Raw genomic sequence first — 24,599 nt, 5'->3', positions numbered from 1 at the left:
GATGAAAGGTGAGCCGGGAATTTCACCCTCAAATTTATGTTTCGTGAAATTTACTTTCTACACCGACCATTATATTAATTTATGAATATTAATGTTAACTCTATATACATGTCTTGTCTTACTGTATAGAGAACATTTGAGTTATATTTGATTTCTAAATTGCATTTTGTGCGAAAGTTATTTAACATTCAAGAAATGTCACATATTAGACAATAAAAAGACCTTACCTGATAAATATATGAGATAAGAAAAATAATGTAAATATAATGTGTATAATTACAATATAATAAAATAACTGCAGCTCCTCCTCCCTCCTGCAGGAGACACAGCTGGAGGAAGCCTCCCCACAGGAGCGAGGCAAAGCAAGGAGGAGCTGCCCCGAGAGGAGGTGAAGATTGAGGAGCGGGGCCAATGGGCCCACAAGATGGAATTCCTCCTGTCAGTCGCCGGCACCATCGTCGGACTGGGCAACATGTGGCGCTTCCCTTACCTCTGCTACAGGAACGGGGGAGGTGGGTGATGGGGAGGTGGCCTTTCTCCGTAGCGTTCATTTTAGTGTTGCATTAAAGGTTGCTTCAACCGTCTGGTAATGTGAAGGTGTGATAGTTTACACATGACATGTAATAAGTCACCCACGGGTGAATGGAGTGGGACGGGTTGCACAAGCGGCGTCCTGACAATCCTCGTGCGTGTTCCAGTAGATCTTTGGACTGAGCTCCACTGACCCCGAACAGGAAACAAACATGACATGACAAGTTTGTGCACACGGGACCGGCCGGTAAAGGCGTATCATGTCCCTCAGGTGCGTTCCTCATCCCCTACCTGCTCTTCCTGTTTACCTGCGGCATCCCGGTATTCTTCCTGGAGGTGGCGCTGGGCCAGTACACCAGCATGGGATGCATCCCCAGCTGGAAGAAGATCAGTCCCTTGTTTGCAGGTAGGTGTGGAACCAGAGGCGACCCAGAGGCCGCCGCTGGTTCTGGTACTGAAGTGCTGTTTGCAGGCATCGGATACGGGATGCAGGTGATCGCCGTCCTGCAGGGCTGCTACTACATCATAGTCCTGGCCTGGGCCATCTTCTTCCTGTCCTTCTCCTTTTCATGGGTCCTGCCCTGGTCGTCCTGCAGCAACGCCTGGAACACTGGTAACCAACGCACTTCAGAAACAAACCTGAACTCCAGCTGATATTTATTTCATGATTTTTCCGATTCTCCTGCCCAGAAAACTGCGTGGAGTTCCATCAGGGAAACGCCTCCTTCAACCAGACACACAACCCGAACGCCACGTCTCCTGTCATCGAGTTCTGGGAGTGAGTTCTTCTTCTTTTGTGACGCGTCTTTCCCCTGCAAACATTGAAGCACCGTCGCTGTTCCCTCTCTGTCTCTGCAGAAGAAGAGCGCTGAGGATCTCCCCGGGCATCGATCAAATGGGCTCCCTGAACTGGGACCTGGCCCTGTGCCTCCTGCTGGCGTGGGTCTTCTGCTACTTCTGCATCTGGAAGGGGACGAAGTCCACCGGGAAGGTGGGAGCGGTCGCATCAGGTACCCCCCCCCCCCTCTAGATGTTTGACATGGGTGTGTTTTGGCGCAGGTGGTTTACTTCACTGTGACCTTCCCCTACGTGATGCTGATCGTGATGCTGATCAGAGCACTCACCTTGCCAGGTGCTCTGATCGGCATACAGTTCTACCTGTACCCGGATCTGGGCCAACTGGCCGACCCTCAGGTACGGCAGTGTTTCCTTTCTCTACAGAATGCAGTACTCCTTATATTACTCCTCTGTGTTGTACTCCAGGTGTGGATGGATGCCTGCACACAGATCTTATTCTCCTTCGCCATCTGTTTAGGATCAATCACCGCCCTGGGAAGCTACAACAAATACAACAACAACTGCTACAAGTATGTGGAACCTCTTTCTACTCGTTTTGTAGCCGACTGAAGTTTATTTATTCAGGAAGAAGAAGAAGGAGAAGAAGAAGAAATCTGGTGGATTTGAGTCAACATCAAACTGAATATGATTTATTTCTAGAGAAATGAACGGAAATGTTGACGGTCAAAATGATCTTTATTTGTCATATTCTTACACATTTGCACATGGAAAAGTACGAAATTGGACCCTGGTCCCGGATTCAGCCATAAAAAGTACAAAACAACTTCAACTAAAAAACATTTAATGGCACAAAGTTCCTATCCTGAACAAAGATCCATCGTGGAACAAATCCTAACTATCCATACGAAAGTAGAAAAGTACTCAGAGAGCACAGACCTCCACTAAGCAGCTCATTCCCCTCCGAAATGGATCGTCACCAAAAGGTTCTAGATTGTTCTTTGTGTCTTTAAACACCAACAATGAAAAGTAAACGTGAATCAGAGTTGATGCATATTTGTTCCTGGATCAGACCCAGAAGACACTTTACCTGACCCCTGTGACCCCCATGATGGCTCTTCCCCTCCAGGGACTGCTTCCTGCTGTGCTGTCTGAACAGCGGCACCAGCTTTGTGGCAGGATTTGTCGTCTTTGGGATTCTGGGTTTCATGTCTTACGAGCAGAACATTCCCATCGCTGAGGTGGCAGAATCCGGTGAGGCGGCGAGCTGCATTCTGGTTTCGCCCCGTTCTGACCTGCGTTGTTCTGAACCGGTCTGCCGTCTCTGCAGGTCCGGGCCTGGCCTTCATCGCTTACCCTCGCGCCGTGAGCATGATGCCTTTCGCGCCGCTGTGGGCTATCCTCTTCTTCCTCACCATCATTTTCCTGGGGCTCGACAGCCAGGTAGAGAGTTTCCAGAGAGTTTCTGTCGTTTGTTCTTTTCTCAAATCGAGCCGACAAGCTTTTCCGGAAGGGTCCATTCACCGTCTTCGACGTTCCTGTGCTCTTCCGGCAGTTTGTGGTAATTGAGGGCATCGCAACATCGGTGGTCGACATGTACCCCACCGTGTTCCGGCGGAAACACCGCAGGGAGCTCTTCCTGTTGGCGATCTCCTTCATCAGCTTCTGCGTCGGCCTCATCATGCTGATGGAGGTATGGATCGCAGAGACAATCGTCTGAGCCAGTTGACCTGGAATGACCTCTGCACAGCCCTCTGGGTTTTTTTTGGTCATGGCGTAGATGCTGCAGAGGGTTTAACTTGTATTTGTGTGCAGGAAGTCAAAATAAACATATGCAGCATAACTCATTCAAACTTTATCACTGAAATCGCCCCAGAACAAGAGTATGACCCGATACTTATTGATCTGTAGGGCGGCATGTACGTCTTCCAGCTGTTTGACTACTATGCAGCCAGCGGGACGTGTATCCTCTTCACCGCCTTTTTCGAGACCATCTGCATCGCATGGGTTTACGGTGAGACACGCCTTATCTGAAAATCCCTGCGGCGTTTCAGCCACAGGTAAAGAGGGGAATGTCTTCACTGTGTTCGTCCAGGTGTGGATCGCTTTTACGACAACATCGAGGACATGATCGGCTACCGTCCAGGCCCTTACATCAAGTACTGCTGGCTGTACGTCTCCCCAGCCTCGTGCATTGTGAGTGTAAACGAGGAAAGGTGACGGCACCACCTCTGAAGATGAATCGCTTATCAACTATTACATGTGTTTACCCCACCCCCCCCTCCCCCCCAGGGCATCTTTGCATTCTCCCTCATCAAATACACCCCTCTGAAGTACAACAACACCTACGTGTACCCGTGGTGGGGTTATGCCATCGGATGGATGCTCGGAATCATCTCCATGATCTGCATCCCGTCTTGGATAATTCACAACATCAGCACCGCCAATGGGACGCTCAGAGAGGTCAGTGCCCCCCCCCCCCCCCCCCTTTGTGTGTTGGTACTTGTCTTAAACTTTGTCCCATATTAAACTGGACTCCACTGACGCCGCTTTACCTCTCTGCAGCGCATCCGCCTGCTCATCAAACCGTGCGACACGCTGCCCAAAACCAGGAGGGAGCAAGAGAGGCTGGTAGCCATCTTCGCCTCCGAGGCAGTTGCCATGACGACAAGCGGCTACTGTCCCGTCTCGGAGAAAGACTCTGAACTTTGAATGGCAACGAGGTGCAACGTCGTAATTTACTTTAATGCACAACAGAAATGGACGCAGGAGGTAAGAGGCCTGTGGGGAAGACAGCGCTGAAGCATTTCAGGTCACTAATGTGGTAAAAGGAGGACGATCAAGAGTTGTGTCGTCCTACAGAAGCTTAGAAACGAATGTTCTGTTCATTTTCTATTGATGAGGTTTGTACAAATGACACAGTTTAAATCTCAATATCATACTATAATATTATCCTCACCGATATTATTCCTTATTCTATTTCCAAGAATTGAAAGAAATTTTTTGATGCTTGAATTGACTGTTTGATAAAGAGTTGTAATGTCGGTGACAATTCTAATGCTGTAGCGCTTCAGTGGCTGCTGAAGTAACGTGTCGTTTCACGTATAAATACGTTTGTTTTTAAATAAAAATGCTAATTGTACCGTTGTCTTGATGAATTTTACATTTTGCAGTGCCTATGGAGTTCAACTTAATTATCATAACGTTGTAGCTTTAACTTTACATGACCATTAATGACTGTGAAAGAGCACAGCGGACGGTGCACGACTCAAACGTGCATAAAGTTTTAAATGCTATCAGTGATGCGTCACGAAGAGCGAGAAAGAAGAATCAACTGGACTTGTTCGAGTTTGGCGGAAGACGTTTCGCCTCTCATCGAAGAGGCTTCTTCAGCTCTGAGAGAGAGACTGGTCGAGAGTTTAGATACTTACGCTGTTGCCGGAGCAGAAAAGAAAGAAACAAAGAAGGGACCGAAACCACCAAGGCAATCAGACTCCCCAGGAGTATTAGCATTTCCTCTATGAATGCTAATGCACCCCAGCAGTCATGATTTGCCGAATCTTTACGCCGGATGCATTTCCTGACGCAACGCTCTGCATTTATCCGAGCTTGAGACCGGAACAAGGGAGAAACTGGCAATGCTACGTTAGCTCCTGCTAACCCAACTACTCGTACCACCCTTGAAGTACATACTTTTGTTTGTTTGTTTGTTTTCTCACCTTTAATAAACTATTCCTAGTCAAACGACTTGATTGTGATGTTTCTTCGTTGCACTTTCACACAAACAAACAGAAAATGAATCAAATCAAGCAAAAACATCAAATATTTGGGATCTTTGTGTCCAAAATCATCCTGAGGACGCCAAAATGTCCCGTTCCTGGATAAGCCTTGTTAATGTCAAATTAAGCTTTACGCTTCCTGCATTACTCATTGAGCTCATTTGGAAGGGGGCGGGGCTTAATCATACATACATGAGTTCGCAGAAGTGAGTGGGTAGAATTCATTCTGATGTACTTCTTTGGAATTGGGGGCTGGCTGAAGTTTAATATTACAATCCACCCACCACCACCACCACCACCCACTGATGTTAAATACTAAAAACCCGAGCAGCAGCAAACAAATCTCCAGAGACTTCGGATCTGAGACGAGAGCGAGAGACAGAACACAGCAATGAAAGGTGAGCCGGGAATTTCACCCTCAAATTTATGTTTCATGAAATTTACATTTAAGAATATATTTTTACACCGACAATCCATTATATTAATTCATGAATATTAATGTAACCTGTATATACATTTGTCTTACTGTATTATAGAGAACATTTTAGATAAAGTGCATTTCATGCAAAATTTATTTACCATTAAAGAAATGTCACATATTAAACAATAAAAAGACCTTACCTGATAAATATATGAGCAGTGTTGGGCAAGTTACTCAAGATCAGTAATATATTAATTATTACTAATTACTTGCTGAAAAAAGTAATTACATTACTTTACTTATTACTCCCTGCCAAAAGTAACTAGTTACTTACTACTTTAAGTTACTTTTTCTTCTCATCCTCAATAATTGCATCCTTTCTCCCCTAAAGTCTCACTTTTTCATGTTCAACATTAGCAGATGTTTCTTCTCTTTTCTACAGGCGACATTGTAACTTCTCATTGTTGGTTTAACTCCAAACGGGTTCCTGAACACACGACATGATGAGTCCATCTGAGTCGATCTGGATCCTTATTCGAATTAAATGAACATGAAGACTTTTACTTTGTAGGAATTCATAAATACACTCAATGAAACCACACCTGGACTCAAACTGATGTTGAAACACACTTTGTGAACAACTTCAGTTGTTTATTAAAGCAGACAAAAAGCTCAAAGTGCTGCTGGGCCATGAGGCAACGTGCGCTGGTGCATTGCAATGCAAACAATACGCACATTGGTGTAATAAGAACAACAAGAAAAACATTTATTTTAACTTTTAGAAGTTGTGCAGAAGCTGCATCAGAACATTCTGAATGTATCAATACTACAAACAATTACTGCAATTTAAATACATCTCCAATATAAATAGTAATCAACATTTTGTATTCTAAAATTAAACGTGAGATGTCTAAATTGTAAAAGCAAATCCTGATACAGAATAAGTATATTTTTCAGTATAAATTAGACCCATATTCTGTGGATAAAGTACACTAATTGTGTCTTTTAGACTTAATTTCTCCCGAGTTTTGTAATCCTGCCTCCGAGGTGCGAGCGGGCAGCAAAACAACACCAAACGGAATGGATCGAGTTTACGCCACCAACCTTAAAAACAGACGAGGACGAATCGTTTCCATATCCGGTCGGAGTGAAAAAGTAATATATTACTTTTGAAAAAAAACTAAAAGTAATATTATTATTCAAAATAAAAAAGTAACAAGTTACACGACTTTTTCTGGTAAAAAGTAATATAATTACTTTAAGTTAATAGTTACTTTAGTTACTTTCCCAACTCTGTATATGAGATAAGAAAAATAAAGTAAATATAATGTGTATAATTATATTTTAATAAAATAACTGCAGCTCCTCCTCCCTCCTGCAGGAGACACAGCTGGAGGAAGCCTCCCCAGAGGAGCGAGGCAAAGCAAGGAGGAGCTGCCCCGAGAGGAGGTGAAGATTGAGGAGCGGGGCCAATGGGCCCACAAGATGGAATTCCTCCTGTCAGTCGCCGGCACCATCATCGGACTGGGCAACATGTGGCGCTTCCCTTACCTCTGCTACAGGAACGGGGGAGGTGGGTGATGGGGAGGTGGCCTTTCTCCGTAGCTTTCATTTTAGTGTTGCATTAAAGGTTGCTTCAACCGTCTGGTAATGTGAAGGTGTGATAGTTTACACATGACATGTAATAAGTCACCCACGGGTGAATGGAGTGGGACGGGTTGCACAAGCGGCGTCCTGACAATCCTCGTGCGTGTTCCAGTAGATCTTTGGACTGAGCTCCACTGACCCCGAACAGGAAACAAACATGACATGACAAGTTTATGCACACGGGACCGGCCGGTAAAGGCGTATCATGTCCCTCAGGTGCGTTCCTCATCCCCTACCTGCTCTTCCTGTTTACCTGCGGCATCCCGGTATTCTTCCTGGAGGTGGCGCTGGGCCAGTACACCAGCATGGGATGCATCCCCAGCTGGAAGAAGATCAGTCCCTTGTTTGCAGGTAGGTGTGGAACCAGAGGCGACGCAGAGGCCGCCGCTGGTTCTGGTACTAAAGTGCTGTTTGCAGGCATCGGATACGGGATGCAGGTGATCGCCGCCCTGCAGGGCTGCTACTACATCATAGTCCTGGCCTGGGCCATCTTCTTCCTGTCCTTCTCCTTTTCATGGGTCCTGCCCTGGTCGTCCTGCAGCAACGCCTGGAACACTGGTAACCAACGCACTTCAGAAACAAACCTGAACTTCAGCTGATATTTATTTCATGATTTTTCCGATTCTCATCCCCAGAAAACTGCGTGGAGTTCCATCAGGGAAACGCCTCCTTCAACCAGACACACCACCCGAACGCCACGTCTCCTGTCATCGAGTTCTGGGAGTGAGTTCTTCTTCTTTTGTGACGCGTCTTTCCCCTGCAAACATTGAAGCACCGTCGCTGTTCCCTCTCTGTCTCTGCAGAAGAAGAGCGCTGAGGATCTCCCCGGGCATCGATCAAATGGGCTCCCTGAACTGGGACCTGGCCCTGTGCCTCCTGCTGGCGTGGGTCTTCTGCTACTTCTGCATCTGGAAGGGGACGAAGTCCACCGGGAAGGTGGGAGCGTTCGCATCAGGTGCCCCCCCCTCTAGATGTTTGACGTGGGTGTGTTTTGGCGCAGGTGGTTTACTTCACTGTGACCTTCCCCTACGTGATGCTGATCGTGATGCTGATCAGAGCACTCACCTTGCCAGGTGCTCTGATCGGCATACAGTTCTACCTGTACCCGGATCTGGGACGACTGGCTGACCCTCAGGTACCGCAGTGTTTCCTTTCTCTACAGAATGCAGTACTCCTTATATTACTCCTCTGTGTTGTACTCCAGGTGTGGATGGATGCCTGCACACAGATCATCTACTCCTTCGCCCTCTGTGTGGGATCAATCACCGCCCTGGGAAGCTACAACAAATACAACAACAACTGCTACAAGTATGTGGAACCTTTTTCCACTCGTTGTATAGCCGACTGAGGTTTATTTATTTAAATGTGAATTAAAGATGATTTTTTTCGGTCTGATGATGATGAATAACAACTTCTGATCACTGGTTTGTGTTTTCATACATAAATCAACAACTTGTTCTGGTTCAACACTTTACCTGACCCCTGTGACCCCCATGATGGCTCTTCCCCTACAGGGACTGCTTCCTGCTGTGCTGTCTGAACAGCGGCACCAGCTTTGTGGCAGGATTTGTCATCTTTGGGATTCTGGGTTTCATGTCTTACGAGCAGAACGTTCCCATCGCTGAGGTGGCAGAATCCGGTGAGGCGGCGAGCTGCATTCTGGTTTCGCCCCGTTCTGACCCGCGTTGTTCTGAACCGGTCTGCCGTCTCTGCAGGTCCGGGCCTGGCCTTCATCGCTTACCCTCGCGCCGTGAGCATGATGCCTTTCGCGCCGCTGTGGGCTATCCTCTTCTTCCTCACCATCATTTTCCTGGGGCTCGACAGCCAGGTAGAGAGTTTCTGTCGTTTGTTCTTTTCTCAAATCGAGCCGACAAGCTTTTCCGGAAGGGTCCATTCACCGTCTTCGACGTTCCTGTGCTCTTCCGGCAGTTTGTGGGCATTGAGGGCATCGTCACATCGGTGGTCGACATGTACCCCACCGTGTTCCGGCGGAAACACCGCAGGGAGCTCTTCCTGTTGGCGATCTCCTTCATCAGCTTCTGCGTCGGCCTCATCATGCTGATGGAGGTATGGATCGCAGAGACAATGTCTTAACTCCTTTTTTACTGCAGAAGTTGTTAAAGATACTCTAATATTTTGCCGGGGAGGGGTTGCATCGGTTTGCTGAAATAAATGGTCTCAACCAGTTGACTTGGAATGACCTCTTCACAGGAAGTCATCATTTTATAGGTGAGTTTTTATTATTTACAAGTTCAGCAATCAGAAAAAAGGAGGAGGATGAGGAAGGAGGAGGATGATGAAGGAGGTAGAGTTAAGGGATTTTAGCACACCTTTCCACGCGTTTTCTCTTTTGTCCAATTTGAGAATTTTTTTCTGCCCATTTTTGTCGTTAAATTTGAAATTAAAATGGCAGTATTTATGTTCTATTTGATGTAAAAACGAATCAATGACCCCCAGCAGGCTAATCATCCTGCAAGAGTATGGCCTAATACTTTCTACCTATTGATCTGTAGGGCGGCATGTACGTCTTCCAGCTGTTTGACTACTATGCAGCCAGCGGGACGTGTATCCTCTTCACCGCCATTCTCGAGACCATCTGCATTGCATGGGTTTACGGTGAGACACGCCTTATCTGAAAATCCCTGCGGCGTTTCAGCCACAGGTAAAGAGGGGAATGTCTTTGCTGTGTTCGTCCAGGTGTGGATCGCTTTTACGACAACATCGAGGACATGATCGGCTACCGTCCAGGCCCTTACATCAAGTACTGCTGGCTGTACGTCTCCCCAGCCTCGTGCATTGTGAGTGTAAACGAGGAAAGGTGACGGCACCACCTCTGAAGATGAATCGCTTATCAACTATTACATGTGTTTACCCCCCCCCCTCCCCCCCAGGGCATCTTTGCATTCTCCCTCATCAAATACACCCCTCTGAAGTACAACAACACCTACGTGTACCCGTGGTGGGGTTATGCCATCGGATGGATGCTCGGAATCATCTCCATGATCTGCATCCCGTCTTGGATAATTCACAACATCAGCACCGCCAATGGGACGCTCAGAGAGGTCAGTGCCCCCCCCCCCCCTTTGTGTGTTGGTACTTGTCTTAAACTTTGTCCCATATCAAACTGGACTCCACTGACGCCGCTTTACCTCTCTGCAGCGCATCCGCCTGCTCATCAAACCGTGCGACACGCTGCCCAAAACCAGGAGGGAGCAAGAGAGGCTGGTAGCCATCTTCGCCTCCGAGGCAGTTGCCATGACGACAAGCGGCTACTGTCCCGTCTCGGAGAAAGACTCTGAACTTTGAACGGCAACGAGGTGCAACGTCGTAATTTACTTTAATGCACAACAGAAATGGACGCAGGAGGTAAGAGGCCTGTGGGGAAGACAGCGCTGAAGCATTTTGTGATGAATAAGTTTGTATTTAAATAAAAATGCAAACTATACTGTTGTCTTGAATAATTTTTTGTTTTGCAGTGCCAATGGAGTTCAGCATAATTATCGTAACATTGCGTGTCATAATCTTTAACTTTACAACTCAAATGTGCATAAAGTTTTTAATGCGGCTTCCTGGATGACTTCCAGTCTGTCCTGTGCAAAAAATGCCTCAATTCACTTTTCCTGGTTTAGATAAATGATAGGATTTATCCTTCGGGAAGATATTTGCTCCTGAATTCACGACATACAAATTACACTGTGTAATCTAAGATAAGAAAGTGAGAAGAAATGTATCTCGGTGTTTGAGCCGTTTCAAAATAAGTGAGAACTGAAAGTTTAAGAGGAAATAAAATACACTAATAAATTAAATTAAATTAGAGCCGCTACATGAATGATTTCTTTATGAACGAGACTAAAGATGTAGTTCCTGTATTAAACGTTGTGGTTTGATGCCCGGTCTCTTTTATTTTGTATTTTGAAGGTGTACAGTTTCTAATACATTAGCGAGGCCTTGCAGCCACAATGATCGAGCAGTTTTAAACCAGTTTTCTCGAATAATTTTGCCACTGGGTGGTCACGCTCCGCCTTTTCCGTCAGCGAGCTGTTGATTGGCTGAAGCAGCAGCGTCCCTCACGACGTACACCAGTGACGCCCCGCGTTTTCCCGGCATGCATCGGGTGGCGCCTCAGCAAAGATGGCGGAAGGAGGAGCGGCTGATCTAGATACCCAGAGAGGAGAGGTCGCGGCACTGTTGAAAACACAACTAAGAAAAGGAGACACCTGGTGAGACTTGAGCGGAAACCTTTTCACAGACGCCGCGTTGCCGGCAGCTTCCTCTGCCGAGGCTGTCAACTCCGCGAAGGAAAAGAAAGCCAAGTCGACGGGCCGTGTTGACAGTTAGCTCCGAGCTAGCATACGGGAGCCCGTCGGCTTCGTGTGTGCCGCTTAGCATGCTAACGTTGACACAGCTAACGCTAGCTGTCAAACTATTCGCCTGTCTGATTTAAATTGTGTCGGTCCGTTAATTAAATGAGCTACTTCGGATCAAAATCTTATGTTTCGCGTGTTAGCATAATATCAGCAAAGCCTACGTTTCCTTTGTCTAATCGAGTTAGCAGGCTAATTGGCTAGTCGACCCGATGCTCCAATGGGGGTTTCCTGTCGGTTAGTTCGACTTCGGCAGGGCGGAGTCGGAAAAGAAGCACCTGTCAAAATCACCGAGCCGGCTGGCCAGGCATGCGGCGACCTGAGCTCAAGCCGGCGGCAGCAGCGCGAACTGTTACAACCAATAATCTGTGCCGTACTAGCCGACCAAAGTTAGCTCTGTATGGAGAAACGGAAGACAAAGTAGTCTTCCCCCGGCCGGAGAGTTATTGTCGCCGCTGGTACTCGTGTAAAAATAAATAGAATAGATTTGTTTCCGGCAGTTTGACTTAAAACTGGCGCATGGAAGCCAAATTAGCGCCTTTTGCTGTCTGTGCAGGTACCTGGTGGATAGTCACTGGTTCAAACAGTGGAAGAAATATGTGGGATTTGACAGTTGGGATAAATACCAGATGGCCGACCAGAATGTCTACCCGGGACCTGTGGATAACTCGGGCCTTCTCAGAGGTAAGGCGGATGATGCGGCTCGTGTTTCAGAACTTTAAGTTACATGTTGTAAATAATGTGTTGCTTCTACGCAGAACCGCGGTCACCCAGTCGGTGTGACGTTACCTTTCTGGAAGTAACAATAGAGAGCTAAAAGGAAAAAGGGGAACAAAAATGTCTTTGTTGACTCATCCCAGGCGTTTTAGGGGGTTCACAGAGAACTCCCCAGCGCATGTTTTCCTTTGTGTCTTTTGTGCACGCGAGCGAGACGGTGTGCGGTCTCTGTTGTCCCACAATGTCCCGCTGCTCTCCGCTTCTCACCTGGCCTCTCATCCCTTCCCTACCTGTAGATGCGGATGTGCTGGCCATCAAAGAGCACCTCATCGACGAGCTGGACTACATCCTGGTCCCAACAGAGGGCTGGAATAAGCTTGTTAGCTGGTATGGATTGACGGAGGGTCAAGAACCGATTGCGCGTAAGGTAAGGGCTCCGTCGCGAGGTCGGGCTGAACTGGTTCGACAAATGAAGGATCTCTTGGCTGCAGAGCACGGCTCCAGACGAGGCTACGGCTATTAGCAGCCGTCTAAAGGACGGGTTGTATTGCTTTGAATTTGAAACGTACTGATTGGTCGATGTGATGGACCCGGAAAAGACACCTTGATCATCATAATCCTGATTAATTTGCGTATGTTTGCGTTTGATTGGACGGCCTTAGCTGACCATCGAACGGCGATGATCATCGTTGTCTGTCGTTCATTTCTATCGTGAACTGCACTATTTATTTTAGGGTTAGTGAGTACTTCCTCACGCCATTGAAAGACTGCCTAAATGGTTGATTACTCTGAGTAATATTTATTTATGGTGGCGACAACTTAAAAGAACCCACGGCAACAGATCCCCGAGTCATCGCATCATGGCTGCCGAAAGACCTTCCTCTCTCTCTCTCTCTCGCCTCTCTCGCCCATCCGCTGACCCTCCCATTTCGCCATGTGTGTCGTGAGACGTATCGGGTGGCCGCGTGGTTTCTATTTTCAGGCGACGCTCCGGATGACTGAAAAGCTACATGGAGCGATCTGCGAGACACAACATGCAGGAGGTTCATTATTATCTTTTGCTTTCTTTAAGCACTTTGTTTCATCTGTGGGGGTGGGGGGGGGGGGGCAGAAAGGAGGGCCGTCGCTGTGTTCTGGTTACCGACGGCGGTGGAGTGTTCCTGCTTGTCCTTGTTTTGTTTTTTTTAAAGTGAAGAATGTTGACTGAGGTCACACTGAGAGAAGCTTCTGAGTGGAGTGTGTGTGTGTGTGTGTGTGTGTGGTGGGGGGTGGGGGGGGCTTGGTTCGGCTCGGTTTTGATTTGTGAAATTCTCTCAGCTTGGCGATGAGTTGAGCTTTTGCCCCGAGTTTATGAACATGCGGGTGCTGCGTTGGTGGGGGTAGTTTGGGCCCGTGGGGGGGGGGGGGGGGGGGGGGCAATGAGAGGGATTATGTGTGGGGAACGTTAGCCATGTGCGTGAATGCTGCAGTCCTCCGAGGTGAAATAAATAGGGTGGGACCCCTCAGCTGTTTCCGCGAGGCGCTGCTAATTTGGGCGCTTCACTCTGACTCCACTCCTGTCAGGACGCCGGGCCGAGCGGCGTTACGTCTTCCTCCATGAGACTCGGAAGCACCAAATGAATTTATATATTTATATTTGTTCTCACTGCGGCGCACTTTGGCGAGTATCTGTCGGTTTCGTCGTCCAACATCGTCCAACTACGAAACCCGGTCGATCATCCAAAGCTTATCCTGCACGCTATCGTCTCGCCCTTCGCGTTATAAAGCTGTAAAATGTCGCCTCTCTGATTAATTGCGTGCCTCGCTTTCCAGGTGGAGGAGCAGGGTATGTTTGTGAAGCACTGCAAGGTGGAGGTGTACCTCACCGAGCTGAAGCTGTGCGAGGACAGCAACATGGACAACGTGATCCCCAAAAGGTTCAGTAAGGCTGACACGATAGGTGAGCCTCATCCCACCCGGACGAGACCGACCTCCGTTCCGTGCCGACGCCGTACGACGTCCGCCCTTTGACTGCAGACATGATCGAGAAGGAGATGCGGAAGCTGTTCAGCATCCCCGACCAGAAGGAGACCAGGCTGTGGAACAGGTACATGAGCAACACCTTCGAGCCTCTCAACAAGCCGGACAGCACCATTCAAGACGCCGGCCTCTACCAGGGACAGGTAGGTGGCTTCTCTGCCTTCACCCGAATACCCCCGGGGGGGGGGTCCTTCGGCGGGGCTGTCCGAATACGGCCTGCGTTGTGGACCTTTGTTACTCCCGAGCTCAACTAGAATGCTTCTTTCGAGCAAACCAGAAAACTGATTATGTAGAAGAAAAGGAAATGTGCTGCAGGAGCGAGACGCCTGCTCAGAGAGTTGACAGCACACGGAGCCCCCCCCCCCCCCCCCTCCTCTCTCCCCGCAGGTCCTGGTTATCGAGCAGAAGAACGAGGACGGCTCGTGGCCCCGGGGTTCCACGGCACCCAAGTGAGTGAACGGCGCATCGCCGAGCTCGTGTTGCTTTGCTGACGGAAGGAAAAAGAGAGTTGGCATTAAAAAGATGTGATGCGGCACCTCCTCTGAATCAGCCCCCCCCCCGCGGTTCGGAGAAAAGACAAAACTGAAGAGTTAAACCTGTTTTTAAGTTCTCGCCGATGCCACCGCAGCACCTCGTCATCGTCACAAACCCCCTCTACCCCCCCCCTCCCCCCCCCAGGGTCTGCCTCTTTTGCCGACGCATCCCGTTCTTTATTTTTAATTCATCCCAGTTTGGTTTGATTGGAGCCGCCCCTTCTTTGTCTCTAACTCGTGGTGTATTCTTTATCTTCTGAAGGTCATCTGGCGCTTCCAATCTCTCTGCTTTGCCAAAGATCTCGCCTTCATCTCTCACAAACAATCATAACAGCAGCTTCAACAGCAGGAAGTAAGGCTTGGAAAGGTGGGGGTGTGTGGGGGGGGGGGGGGGGGGGTGCGCCGGCGGCCGGAGATGGGACGTGGCGTGCCCGACTTTATTTTAACCTTCATAAACATTTTCGCTTTAAAAGCCGTCGTGGGGAAAAGAAAGAGGAACTTCCTTTCTGACGATCTTCCCGATTCCGGCGTCGACCACGTCCGTCTCTGGCGGCGGCTTTAGGGCTGAGGCCGGCGAGGGGGAGGAGCTCCACATCTCGGCGCCAGTGCTCTCCGCAGGCGGCCCGGCGCTGCCTCGGGGTTCCTGATCAGCATTAGTTCCGTCCCACGTGAGGGTCCAGGAGTCTCCAGTTCAGACCTGGTTCAGATCCTGCTCCTGCTTCCTGAGGAATCCTAGCCCATTCCTCGTGGAATATTCCTGCTCGTAAACGGCGGGCTAGAGAGCACTGAACGCGTGGGTGGAGCTTCCCCCTCTGCTGTTAGCATCTAGTGTCCCCTCCTTCCACCATCTGTGATTGATCCACTGCATGCTGGTGTGTGTGTGTGTGTGTGTGGGGGGGGGGGGGGGGGTTGGATCTCCGCTCCCTGCAGCTTTCCTGTCCGTGATTCGCTTTGGTGCCAGAGCTGACGCGCCCCCTGAATTATTAATGGGGACTCCTTATTTTCACAACACTCGTCTTCCTGGATCTGGATATTTAGGGGGGGGGGGGGGGTGGGGGGGGTCAGTCTCGGGAGACGTTGTCCCCTGATTGTGATGCACACGTCTTAAGTGACCTTCACAATGTATTCCATCGCTCGCCTCGCCCTGGAGATGAAACTAACCCCCCCTTTTTAAAGCGCACCTGGAGACGGCGTGTCTTATCCCAGACGATGCTCAGGTGATGCGTTTGGCTTGAGTGGGGGGGTCCCGGTGTGGATTTAGGGGGCGTGTCTGCGTGAACTCGCGTCTCAATATGTGCTTAACCGTCAGGTAAGTGGCGATAATGTTAAAACTGCAGCCTCAGCTGGATCAGCTGCTCCCTCTGTCACGCCCCCCCCCCCCCCCTCCGCATCCCTCTCTCTCTCTCTCCCAGCGCACCTCTAGCTTTAGTAGCAGTAGTCTCGAGCATCCTCGCTGCTGATGCTGCTATAAATATCTACCGGTAGCCGTAGAGCAGCAGAAAGCAGCAGGCAGGCCGGAGGGGGGAGGAGAGGACCAGAGGACGGGGCGGGACGGGACGGGACGGGACGGGACAGGGACAGGGACAGGGGGAAGGGATCTGAGGCAGAGAGGAGAACAAGATGACGGACAGGGGGAAGGGATCTGAGGCAGAGAGGAGAACAAGATGACGGGTTGTTGATCTTTAAGGGAGGATGGGGAGGAGAGTCGTTCTGTCAGAGGCGAGAGGAGGAGAGCGTGCGTCTCAGATTCGGGGCTAAACTCGGTTCGGGCTGCGACCGGAGCAGCGGTGGGCGGAGCCTTCGCTGGAAGCCCGCCTCCATCCAGGCTGCCGCTCGTTCTCTTTCACCCGGGCATGAGGGCCGGGCCGGGGCGGGGCGGAGATGTCATGCTCCTGTGTTGCTGGTGGTGCCTGAGGCCCGAGGCGGTGGAGCTGGACCACCACCGAGCCAACGCCTCCACCGCCATCGCGGCCGCGTCCCTCGACCAGTGGGAGCCCGGAGCGACCGGCGCTGCCCCGCGGCGCTCCCGGAGGTCTGGAAGCCCGAGGGTCTAGGTCGTAGCGGGTGCCGCGTGATGTCTCTCGCCGTTTGCGTAAACCGGACCGCTCCTCTGCGTGCGGCGCCGTTTGTAACCTCTTCCTGTTTGGTCGTTTCCTAGTGCGAAGAACTCCAGCTACAGCCTCCCGTCCTACCACCCCTACAGCAGCAGCTACGACTGCTCGGACCAGAACCGGCAGAGCGAGCGCTCGGGGCTCTGCGGACTCTCCAACTTGGGCAACACCTGCTTCATGAACTCTGCTGTGCAGGTAACCGGCACGCCTTCGGGGGGGGGCGGCGCTCACAGTCTGGCGTCCGTTGCTGATGACTCGTCGTCTCCTGCTTTCGCGCCTCCTTCAGTGCTTGAGTAATGTCCTCCCGCTGACGGAGTACTTCCTCAAGGACAAGTACACGGAGGAGCTGAACGAGGACAACCCGTTGGGGATGAAGGGCGAGATCGCCCGGGCCTACTCCGAGCTCATCAAGCAGCTGTGGGCGGGCAAATCCAGCTACGTCACCCCGCGGCCTTTTAAGGTGACCACTTCTAAAAGCGTTGCTGGCCAAGCCGCGGAAATTCCGCCGTTTTTTAATCGAGCGTTTTCCGCCCTCCAGACCCAGGTGGGCCGGTTCGCCCCGCAGTTCTCGGGCTACCAGCAGCAGGACTCCCACGAGCTGCTGGCCTTCCTCCTGGACGGCCTCCACGAGGACTTGAACCGCATCAGGAAGAAGCCCTACATCCAGCTGAAGGACGCCAACGGCAGGCCTGACAAAGTGAGACGAAGGCTGAGATCCTTCCGGCTCGGTTCCGTCGAGTCGGCGCTTTGAGTCGGGTTTGCGCTTCGCAGGTGGTGGCGGAGGAGGCGTGGGAGAGCCACGTCAAGAGGAACGACTCCATCATCGTGGACATCTTCCACGGCCTTTTCAAGTCCACTCTGGTGTGTCCCGTTTGCGCCAAAGTCTCCGTGACCTTTGATCCCTTCTGCTACTTGACTCTCCCCCTGCCCATGAAGAAGGAGCGCACGCTGGAGGCGTACCTGGTCAGACTGGACGCTCTAGCCAAACCCACGCAGGTGCTAAAAGGCCAAGCATTCCTCCGTGACGCTTAGGTGGTACCCGAGGGCAGAACCTGGACCTCCTTGTTTGTGTTTCAGTACAAGCTGACCGTACCGAAGGTGGGCTACATCTCCGACCTCTGTGCCTCGCTCTCCAACCTCTCCGGGGTTCCTGCAGAAAAGGTACGAACGCGACCTAACGGCCGACCCCCCCGGCTGTCTTTGGACTGTCCTGACTCACCGGCGTCCTCCTCAGATGATTGTAACCGATATCTACAACCACCGCTTCCACCGGATCTTCGCCACCAACGAGAACCTCAGCAGCATCATGGAGCGAGACGACATCTACGTGTAAGCGTCCGGTCCGGTTCCGGCGGCCCGGGCCCTCGCCGGGCCCTCGCCGGCCCGGGCCGCCGGACGCTGACCGCGTTTGCCTCTCCAGGTTCGAGCTGGCGGTGAACCGGGTGGAGGACGCGGACCACGTCGTGATCCCGGTGCACCTGAGGGAGAAGTACAAGCAGTCGGGCTACAACCAGCACGCCGCTCTTCGGACAGCCCTTCCTCATCGCCGTCCCGAGGACGCTCAGCGAGGACAAACTCTACAACATGCTGCTCCTTCGTCTCTGGTGAGTCCACGTTCGGAGGAGCGGCGCCCGGCCCGGTGCTGTCGAGCTTTGACCCGACGCCTGTTTGTCCTCGTAGCCGGTTTGTCAAGTCTTCGGTCGAGGAGGACGAAGAGGATTGTGAAGAGACGCTACCGTCCAAGCAGCATTCTGTTAACGGGAACGCCACCAACGGGCTGCCGGAGGAGGGCTCGCCGAGTGAGTCCGCCCACCGATCCGGTACCGTCGATGTCCCAGGCCATTCCGTTAAAGCGCTTCGCCCGTCCTCCCTCAGGCGAGATGGAGACGGACGAACAGGACGACGAGTCCAGTCAGGATCAGGAGCTGCCCTCCGAGAATGACAACAGCCAATCGGAGGACTCTGTGGGCGGGGACAACGAGTTGGAGAACGGCGTCGTCGGTCCTCAGAACGCCGCCAAGATCCAGCAGACGGCCGGGCTCAGCAGGAAGAGACTTTTTACATTCCAGTTTAACAACATGGGGAAGACGGACTTCTCCCTCGTCAAAGAGGACAGCAGGCAGATCCGCTTCGACGAGGGACACCTCCGGCTCAGCGGTAGGACGGGAAAGAGGGTGGACCTCATCCTAACGGTCAAGGTGACCCATAATCTATCTGTCCGCCTGTCCACAGACCGGTCGTACCTCTCCTTGGACTGGGAACCAGAGATGAAGAAGAAGCACTTTGATGACGCGGCGGTCGAGGTAAAGCTAACCTCGTTAGCGACGGTCCACAGACCGGTCGGTTCGGTTCTGAAGTCCTGCTCGTGTTACCGACTCTTTCCTAAGTTCTGATTGCGTGTTCCGAGTGCAGGACTTTGAGAAGCACGAGAGCATGGACTACAAACCCCAGAAGAAGGCCTTCTTCAAGCTGAAGGACTGCATCGAGCTGTTCACCACCAAGGAGAAGCTGGGCGCCGAGGACCCGTGGTGAGCGAAACGAGCGTCTGCCGGCCGGGCCGCCCCGATGCCCGGCGGCAGCGGCGCCCGCTGACGGTGAACCGTGCCTGTCGCCCCCCCAGGTACTGTCCCAACTGTAAGCAGCACCAACAGGCCACCAAGAAGCTGGACCTGTGGTCTCTGCCGCCGGTGCTGGTGGTCCACCTGAAGCGCTTCTCCTACAGCCGCTACATGCGGGACAAGCTCGACTCGCTGGTCGACTTCCCGCTCGGGTACGGCTCGCACGCTAGCTTTAGCTCCTAGCGTTGGCCTGAAGCTCTGGTCGCTGACGCCTTCTTTCCCCGCAGAGACTTGGACATGTCCGAGTTCCTGATCAACCCCAACGCGGGGCCGTGCCTCTACGACCTCATCGCTGTGTCCAACCACTACGGCGGGATGGGCGGCGGCCACTGTAAGTAGCTGCCGCTGTCAGCGCGGCGTCGACGCCTTTAAAATGTCCGCGTCTGACCCGGCGCTGCCCTCGTGTCCCGTTCAGACACCGCTTACGCCAAGAACAAAGACGACGGCAAGTGGTACAACTATGATGACAGCAGCGCGTCGCCAGCCAATGAAGATCAAATAGTGGTGAGTGTCCTCCGGTTGGGGTTGTCATGGAAACGAGAATATAAAAAGCATCAGGCTGATGTTGGACAAACGGATTAGTCATTGTTGCTCCGCCCATCTATTTGTTTGTGGACAAGACGGCCTCGACCATCTCGTATTCTTACTGCCTTACGGGTGTTGCCTGTCCCAGCGGACGCCGGGCGAGAGGCGGGACACACCCTGGACACGTCGCGGGACCACATGAGAGACAGACAAACACAACTAGGGACAATTTGGCAAGAGCTAAGCTGCATGTTTTTAGAGTTGGGAGGAGGGACTACAGAGGGCTATAAAGAACTACAAATAAGACGTCTGCAAAGGACTGTAGTTGTTTGTCTTTTGTGTGGTCCTGTGATGAGCTGGCGCCTCATCCAGGGTGTGCCCTGCCTCGCGTCTCTCGTGAGCGGGGTGAGCAGCTGGAGACGAGATGATTGAGGTCTTCTCAATGGATGGCTGGATCGTTTGGTTGAACCAATCAGGGTCGAGCTGCGTTCCCTTCGTCGTGTCATTGGTTGCCTCACAGCGGTGACTCTTTGTCTCTCTGTCAGTCCAAAGCGGGCTACGTGTTGTTCTACCAGCGCCAGGACACTGTGAAAGGTACCGGCTACTTCGCTCTGGACCGGGAGGAAGAAGATGAGGAGGATGAGGAGGAGGAGGAGGAAGAAGAGGAGGAGGAGGAGGAGGAGGAAAGTAGACAGGACAGGAAGACCGCCTCTTCTGCTCAGGGTGCCCTTTGCAGCTCCGGGGCCTCCGGCCAGAGCGACGAGGAGGACCTGAACGAGAACAGATGCCGGAAGAATGGCAACGAGGAGGAGGAGGAGGAAGGGGAACAGGAGGAGGAGGAGGAGGAGGAGCAGCAGACGACACCCAATCGAGACGTCACCATGAAAACCAACTGAGCCGAGTAAAGATGGGAATAAACGGAGAGAGACGGGGATCGTTCCATCCGAAGCCATATTGACGCTGCGCGGCGGCGGGCGCCACTAGTCCCGCCCAGCAGCTCGGACTCGGCCCACGATGGGCGGAGCCGCACCAGGGGCGACGGCTGTTAAAGCCGGGGGGGGGCTGCCGGCGTACGCGACGAAGTCAGGGCCCTCCTCTGTGGTGGGTCGCCGTGTGTGTGTGTGTGTAAAGTGTGCGAGTGTCGACACGCCCGTTTGTTGGTTTCGCTCGCCGACCGGCGCAGAGGATCGATCGGAGGCGTGGCGGCGCTCGTGTCCCGCCTCGGACCGCCTCGTTTTATGAGCGCGCTGTTGGAAAATCATTTTATTATCCTTTAGGCTGTGTAAATATTTTAAACACTGAATTACGTCGGGTTCTCGTGACGCGCCGACGCGTTTGGGACCTGCCCAATCGCCGACGGGACGGCGTCCGTGTTCGTTTCTTCCACGGAAGGTTCCCCTACATCAGGACATCAGGAAGCTGCCGTCTCCCGCCTTCCGTCCTCGAGTGAAGCAGGAATGGGGGAAACGCTAGAAGTGGCGCCGTAAAGCTTTAATGCTGCGCTGCAGTTCTGCTCCTCTCCCCTAGGAGGCGCTGTGAGACTATCGCTGACGTCAGATGGGGCCGTCTCTTGTTTGGAGTCACCTCAGCCTTAACTCTGAATCTCAGACAAGTCGCCTTTTAGTTTTCCCGCCGCCGTCGACACCGTGACGCTCCGACGGCCGTGGCGTTGGCCGAGGCGTTGGCTGCGCTACCGCCGCGCCTCCACCCGAGGGCCAGAATGTACGCCGACTAAACGGACACTGACCAGATGTTTGTGGCTCCTCCTCCTGGCTCGGGTCGAACGCGATTGTAACAAAGTTCACGGTCTTTGATGTTAGATGTTAGAATTCATGGCCCAGCTCCAGAGGGGGCGGGGACAAAAACAGGAAACGACGGGGTGAGTCCGCCCATAATACTGCTGCAGGATCGTCCTCCGTCCGCGTTAGTCATGATGAAACGTTCCTCCATGGTGGAGCGTTCCGTTCTTTTTCTACCTGTTCTTTGCATTGTTAGCGGCATTAGCACACCTGTTAGCGCCTCGGAGCTGGGGGGGGGGGACGACTCACCCCGTCCGTCTGAGAGATCGCTAGACTTATACAAGACTTGTACATAAGAGTTCACTCTGTGAGTGCACATTTGATAAAGTTTATTTATTTATATGTAAGCATTTAATAATGAACAGATATATTTAAAACCTTGGCAAGACCTGAAATGTCAGGTGGGGTGGGTTAGGGGGCGTGGCTAGTCTCGCCTGCGCTTCTATCAGGGAGGAGTGATTTTAAAACCTGTTTTGGGCCTTTTTTTTTTCTTTTAAATAAAAACCCATCCAGACATCCTTGCATGACGTCACGGGGTTCCAGGTTCGACTGCACTTGGGTTTACATTTGATAATGTGCATGTGTATTTACACAATCTCCAATAAAGTTGTGTAGAGCTCCATGCTGGTCTCTCCTCTGTAGCCGCTGGTCACTTCCGCTTCCGGCCCCGCCCAGGTGAGTGAATCCGGCGCACCTGTCTCCTCACCTGAGAACAATCTAGAAATCCCGGCAGCACCTTTTTTTTGTTACTTCTTGTTCCTGTCTTGAAAGCGATTCAGTGTGGATTCCAAAAAGGTTGGTGTGAACAGGGAAAACCGTGGGAGAACCGGGAACCGGGTAACGTTTTATACGGTGTTCTCTGCGGGTTCCGGCCGGTACCGGGCCGGCTCCGGGTTGGGAGGTTCCGCGAATCGGGGGGCTCGACCTTCCGTCCAATGGGAGACAGGAGAAGGACCGGCTGCGCGCAGAGCGGTGGATCTGGGGGAGAAAACGGGATTAAATGGATTTAAATATCTAATCTAATCTATCGAATTAATGCATAATTTATATTTCACTGAATAATTCAAGGTTTAATTTCTTAAAGTAGGGAACTCTTTAAATGCTAATGTTGTATTATTCCGTATTAGGATATTCCACACTATATTTAATAATCAGACACGGATAAAGGAAGGACTCAGCATTAAAGAATAAATAAATGTAACGCATTTTGAGGGTTCCACTTATTTATTTTCATATTTTATCGTTACAAACCGACATGAAACGCGGATGCGGAAACGCGTGCGGTCCTGATCGCCGCCAGCAGATGGCGCGCTCTGATTTCGTCTTCGGAAAACTCTTCAGAGTGGGACGTCGGCATTTTCTCGTCCTCTCCGGTCGCGCCGACACCCTTCCCGCGAGTTCTTATCCACGCCGCTCCGCCGGGTCTACTCACTCCCTACTAACCGGCGCACGGATCTGCGGTGGATTTGCGCACAGCTGCGCGTTTGGGATCGAGTCGGAGTCACGGAGACAAAAGAGTATAAAACAGGCTGCTGCGGCTCAGCTGCGTGGAGGACTCGGCGTGGACTCGCATCCATCTTGGTGATGCTTTAATTATTCCCACGGAGGGTCACCTCAGAAGAGCAGCGGGCGCAACAAACCAGGAGACTTTTTCTTTGGGGTGGGGTTTTTGTCTCGCTTTATTGCGGCCACGTTTTTGCGCGCAGCTCTTCTGTGCGCTTTTACGCACTGGCGCGACGGGACGGAGACGCTCCAAGCAGAGACACAGCAGGGGGGCCAGGGCGCTGGTTGAGGTAGTAGTTTGTGCCGTTTGTCGGGCTATCCTGTTGCCCCTTTTGGAGATGACTGCGCAATCTACTGCCTTGTCGGCGCTGGCGATTTGCGACAGGAGAGCCAAAGCAGGCCAGCTGTTTGGAAAGCGAATTAAATCCGTGAAATGAACGCGTAAAGATGTAATATCTTTGGTTTTAGAAACTAGCATTTGCAATGAAGTCATTTTAAAACGTCGATTTTGTTCTTTCGGTCGCTTTTTTGCTGAACTTCATTTTCTGGGCATTTACTGCTGGGGGGGGGGTCCAGGTGAGGATACTTTGGAAGAGGGAGAACAGGTCAAGGTTCAAACCCAGAACCTTCTTGATTTATTTCGTTTTTTTAATAACACAATAATACAGTTTAACATTGATATTAAACATTTATTAACTATATTTCTTCTTTTCCTGAAAAGGAACACTGAAGGTAAACTTTCCACCCAAAAAGTCAGAGTTACAAGGGGGGCACGTTAAAAACTGTTCACTTCTCAACGCTTTACTTCTACAGAGAATAAACACGAGGCGACGGTAACGTAAAAAAGGTTCCACATGGGGGGCTTCAGACATCTGCTACTGAAAGAAATGACTATCTTTTCATTTTCCCAGAGTGAACCTCATCCTAGCATCGTCCTGTCTCAACACCCCCCCCCCCCCAAAAAAAAGGAATCTCGGAAACCTTAGAAAATCCTACCGATGAGCTCGCCCGTGTTTTCCACACGGTGATCGTTGAACCTGAGTCGAGGCGGGTGGCACAGTTAGATGAAAAAATAAAATCTATTCATTCTGACATTCCGCTAATAGAAAAGGCTTCACGACGGGGATGAGGATAAACATCCGGTACATTCTGATGCCCCGCTCCGTTGAGCCGGGACACGCGCTGCAACGATTTAAAGACGGTGGCTGAAAAAAAAAAACAACACATTCAATGAATT

At 51.3% G+C, this 24,599-nt stretch overlaps 3 protein-coding genes across 3 annotated transcripts; all 3 read left to right on the top strand.

The window, feature by feature from the left end:
• Position 1: 1 nt before the first annotated feature.
• On the top strand, positions 2 to 4,038 carry LOC137911119 (sodium- and chloride-dependent GABA transporter 2-like). The gene is made up of 15 exons (XM_068755537.1): positions 2 to 8; positions 321 to 512; positions 803 to 937; positions 1,004 to 1,144; positions 1,222 to 1,309; positions 1,390 to 1,522; positions 1,591 to 1,725; positions 1,795 to 1,898; positions 2,456 to 2,580; positions 2,657 to 2,769; positions 2,882 to 3,019; positions 3,238 to 3,340; positions 3,422 to 3,522; positions 3,619 to 3,789; positions 3,892 to 4,038. Exons 1-15 carry the CDS (start codon positions 2 to 4, stop codon positions 4,036 to 4,038), a joined length of 1,833 nt encoding a protein of 610 aa, XP_068611638.1.
• Positions 4,039 to 5,496: 1,458 nt separating this feature from the next.
• Positions 5,497 to 10,479, top strand: LOC137911118 (sodium- and chloride-dependent GABA transporter 2-like). The gene is made up of 15 exons (XM_068755536.1): positions 5,497 to 5,503; positions 6,908 to 7,099; positions 7,390 to 7,524; positions 7,591 to 7,731; positions 7,809 to 7,896; positions 7,977 to 8,109; positions 8,174 to 8,308; positions 8,378 to 8,481; positions 8,688 to 8,812; positions 8,889 to 9,001; positions 9,103 to 9,240; positions 9,687 to 9,789; positions 9,871 to 9,971; positions 10,065 to 10,235; positions 10,333 to 10,479. Exons 1-15 carry the CDS (start codon positions 5,497 to 5,499, stop codon positions 10,477 to 10,479), a joined length of 1,833 nt encoding a protein of 610 aa, XP_068611637.1.
• Positions 10,480 to 11,299: 820 nt separating this feature from the next.
• On the top strand, positions 11,300 to 22,479 carry LOC137911005 (ubiquitin carboxyl-terminal hydrolase 15-like). The gene is given in 23 exon segments (XM_068755429.1): positions 11,300 to 11,393; positions 12,094 to 12,221; positions 12,551 to 12,681; positions 14,067 to 14,193; positions 14,271 to 14,416; positions 14,661 to 14,722; positions 15,069 to 15,158; positions 16,965 to 17,112; positions 17,204 to 17,377; positions 17,456 to 17,614; positions 17,689 to 17,913; positions 17,995 to 18,078; positions 18,152 to 18,246; positions 18,338 to 18,436; positions 18,438 to 18,521; positions 18,598 to 18,716; positions 18,793 to 19,074; positions 19,150 to 19,220; positions 19,330 to 19,445; positions 19,538 to 19,687; positions 19,763 to 19,866; positions 19,951 to 20,039; positions 20,606 to 22,479. Coding segments are annotated over 23 exon segments (3,123 nt in total). The 5' UTR covers positions 11,300 to 11,304; the 3' UTR covers positions 20,957 to 22,479.
• Positions 22,480 to 24,599: the final 2,120 nt, after the last annotated feature.

This window comes from Brachionichthys hirsutus, chromosome 22 (genome assembly GCF_040956055.1).
Source record: "Brachionichthys hirsutus isolate HB-005 chromosome 22, CSIRO-AGI_Bhir_v1, whole genome shotgun sequence".
Lineage (NCBI taxonomy): Eukaryota > Metazoa > Chordata > Actinopteri > Lophiiformes > Brachionichthyidae > Brachionichthys > Brachionichthys hirsutus.
Note: the sequence above shows the minus strand (reverse complement) of the source record. Positions and strands in the feature narration are given on the sequence as shown.

What these genes read in the sequence shown, in the direction of transcription:
- LOC137911119 (XM_068755537.1), top strand. An exon ending in TCTCCCCAGCCTCGTGCATT is followed by an intron (nt 3,523 to 3,618) that starts GTGAGTGTAAAC and finishes CCTCCCCCCCAG; the next exon opens with GGCATCTTTGCATTCTCCCT. An exon ending in CCAATGGGACGCTCAGAGAG is followed by an intron (nt 3,790 to 3,891) that starts GTCAGTGCCCCC and finishes ACCTCTCTGCAG; the next exon opens with CGCATCCGCCTGCTCATCAA.
- LOC137911118 (XM_068755536.1), top strand. An exon ending in GACGACTGGCTGACCCTCAG is followed by an intron (nt 8,309 to 8,377) that starts GTACCGCAGTGT and finishes GTTGTACTCCAG; the next exon opens with GTGTGGATGGATGCCTGCAC. An exon ending in TCCTGGGGCTCGACAGCCAG is followed by an intron (nt 9,002 to 9,102) that starts GTAGAGAGTTTC and finishes CTCTTCCGGCAG; the next exon opens with TTTGTGGGCATTGAGGGCAT.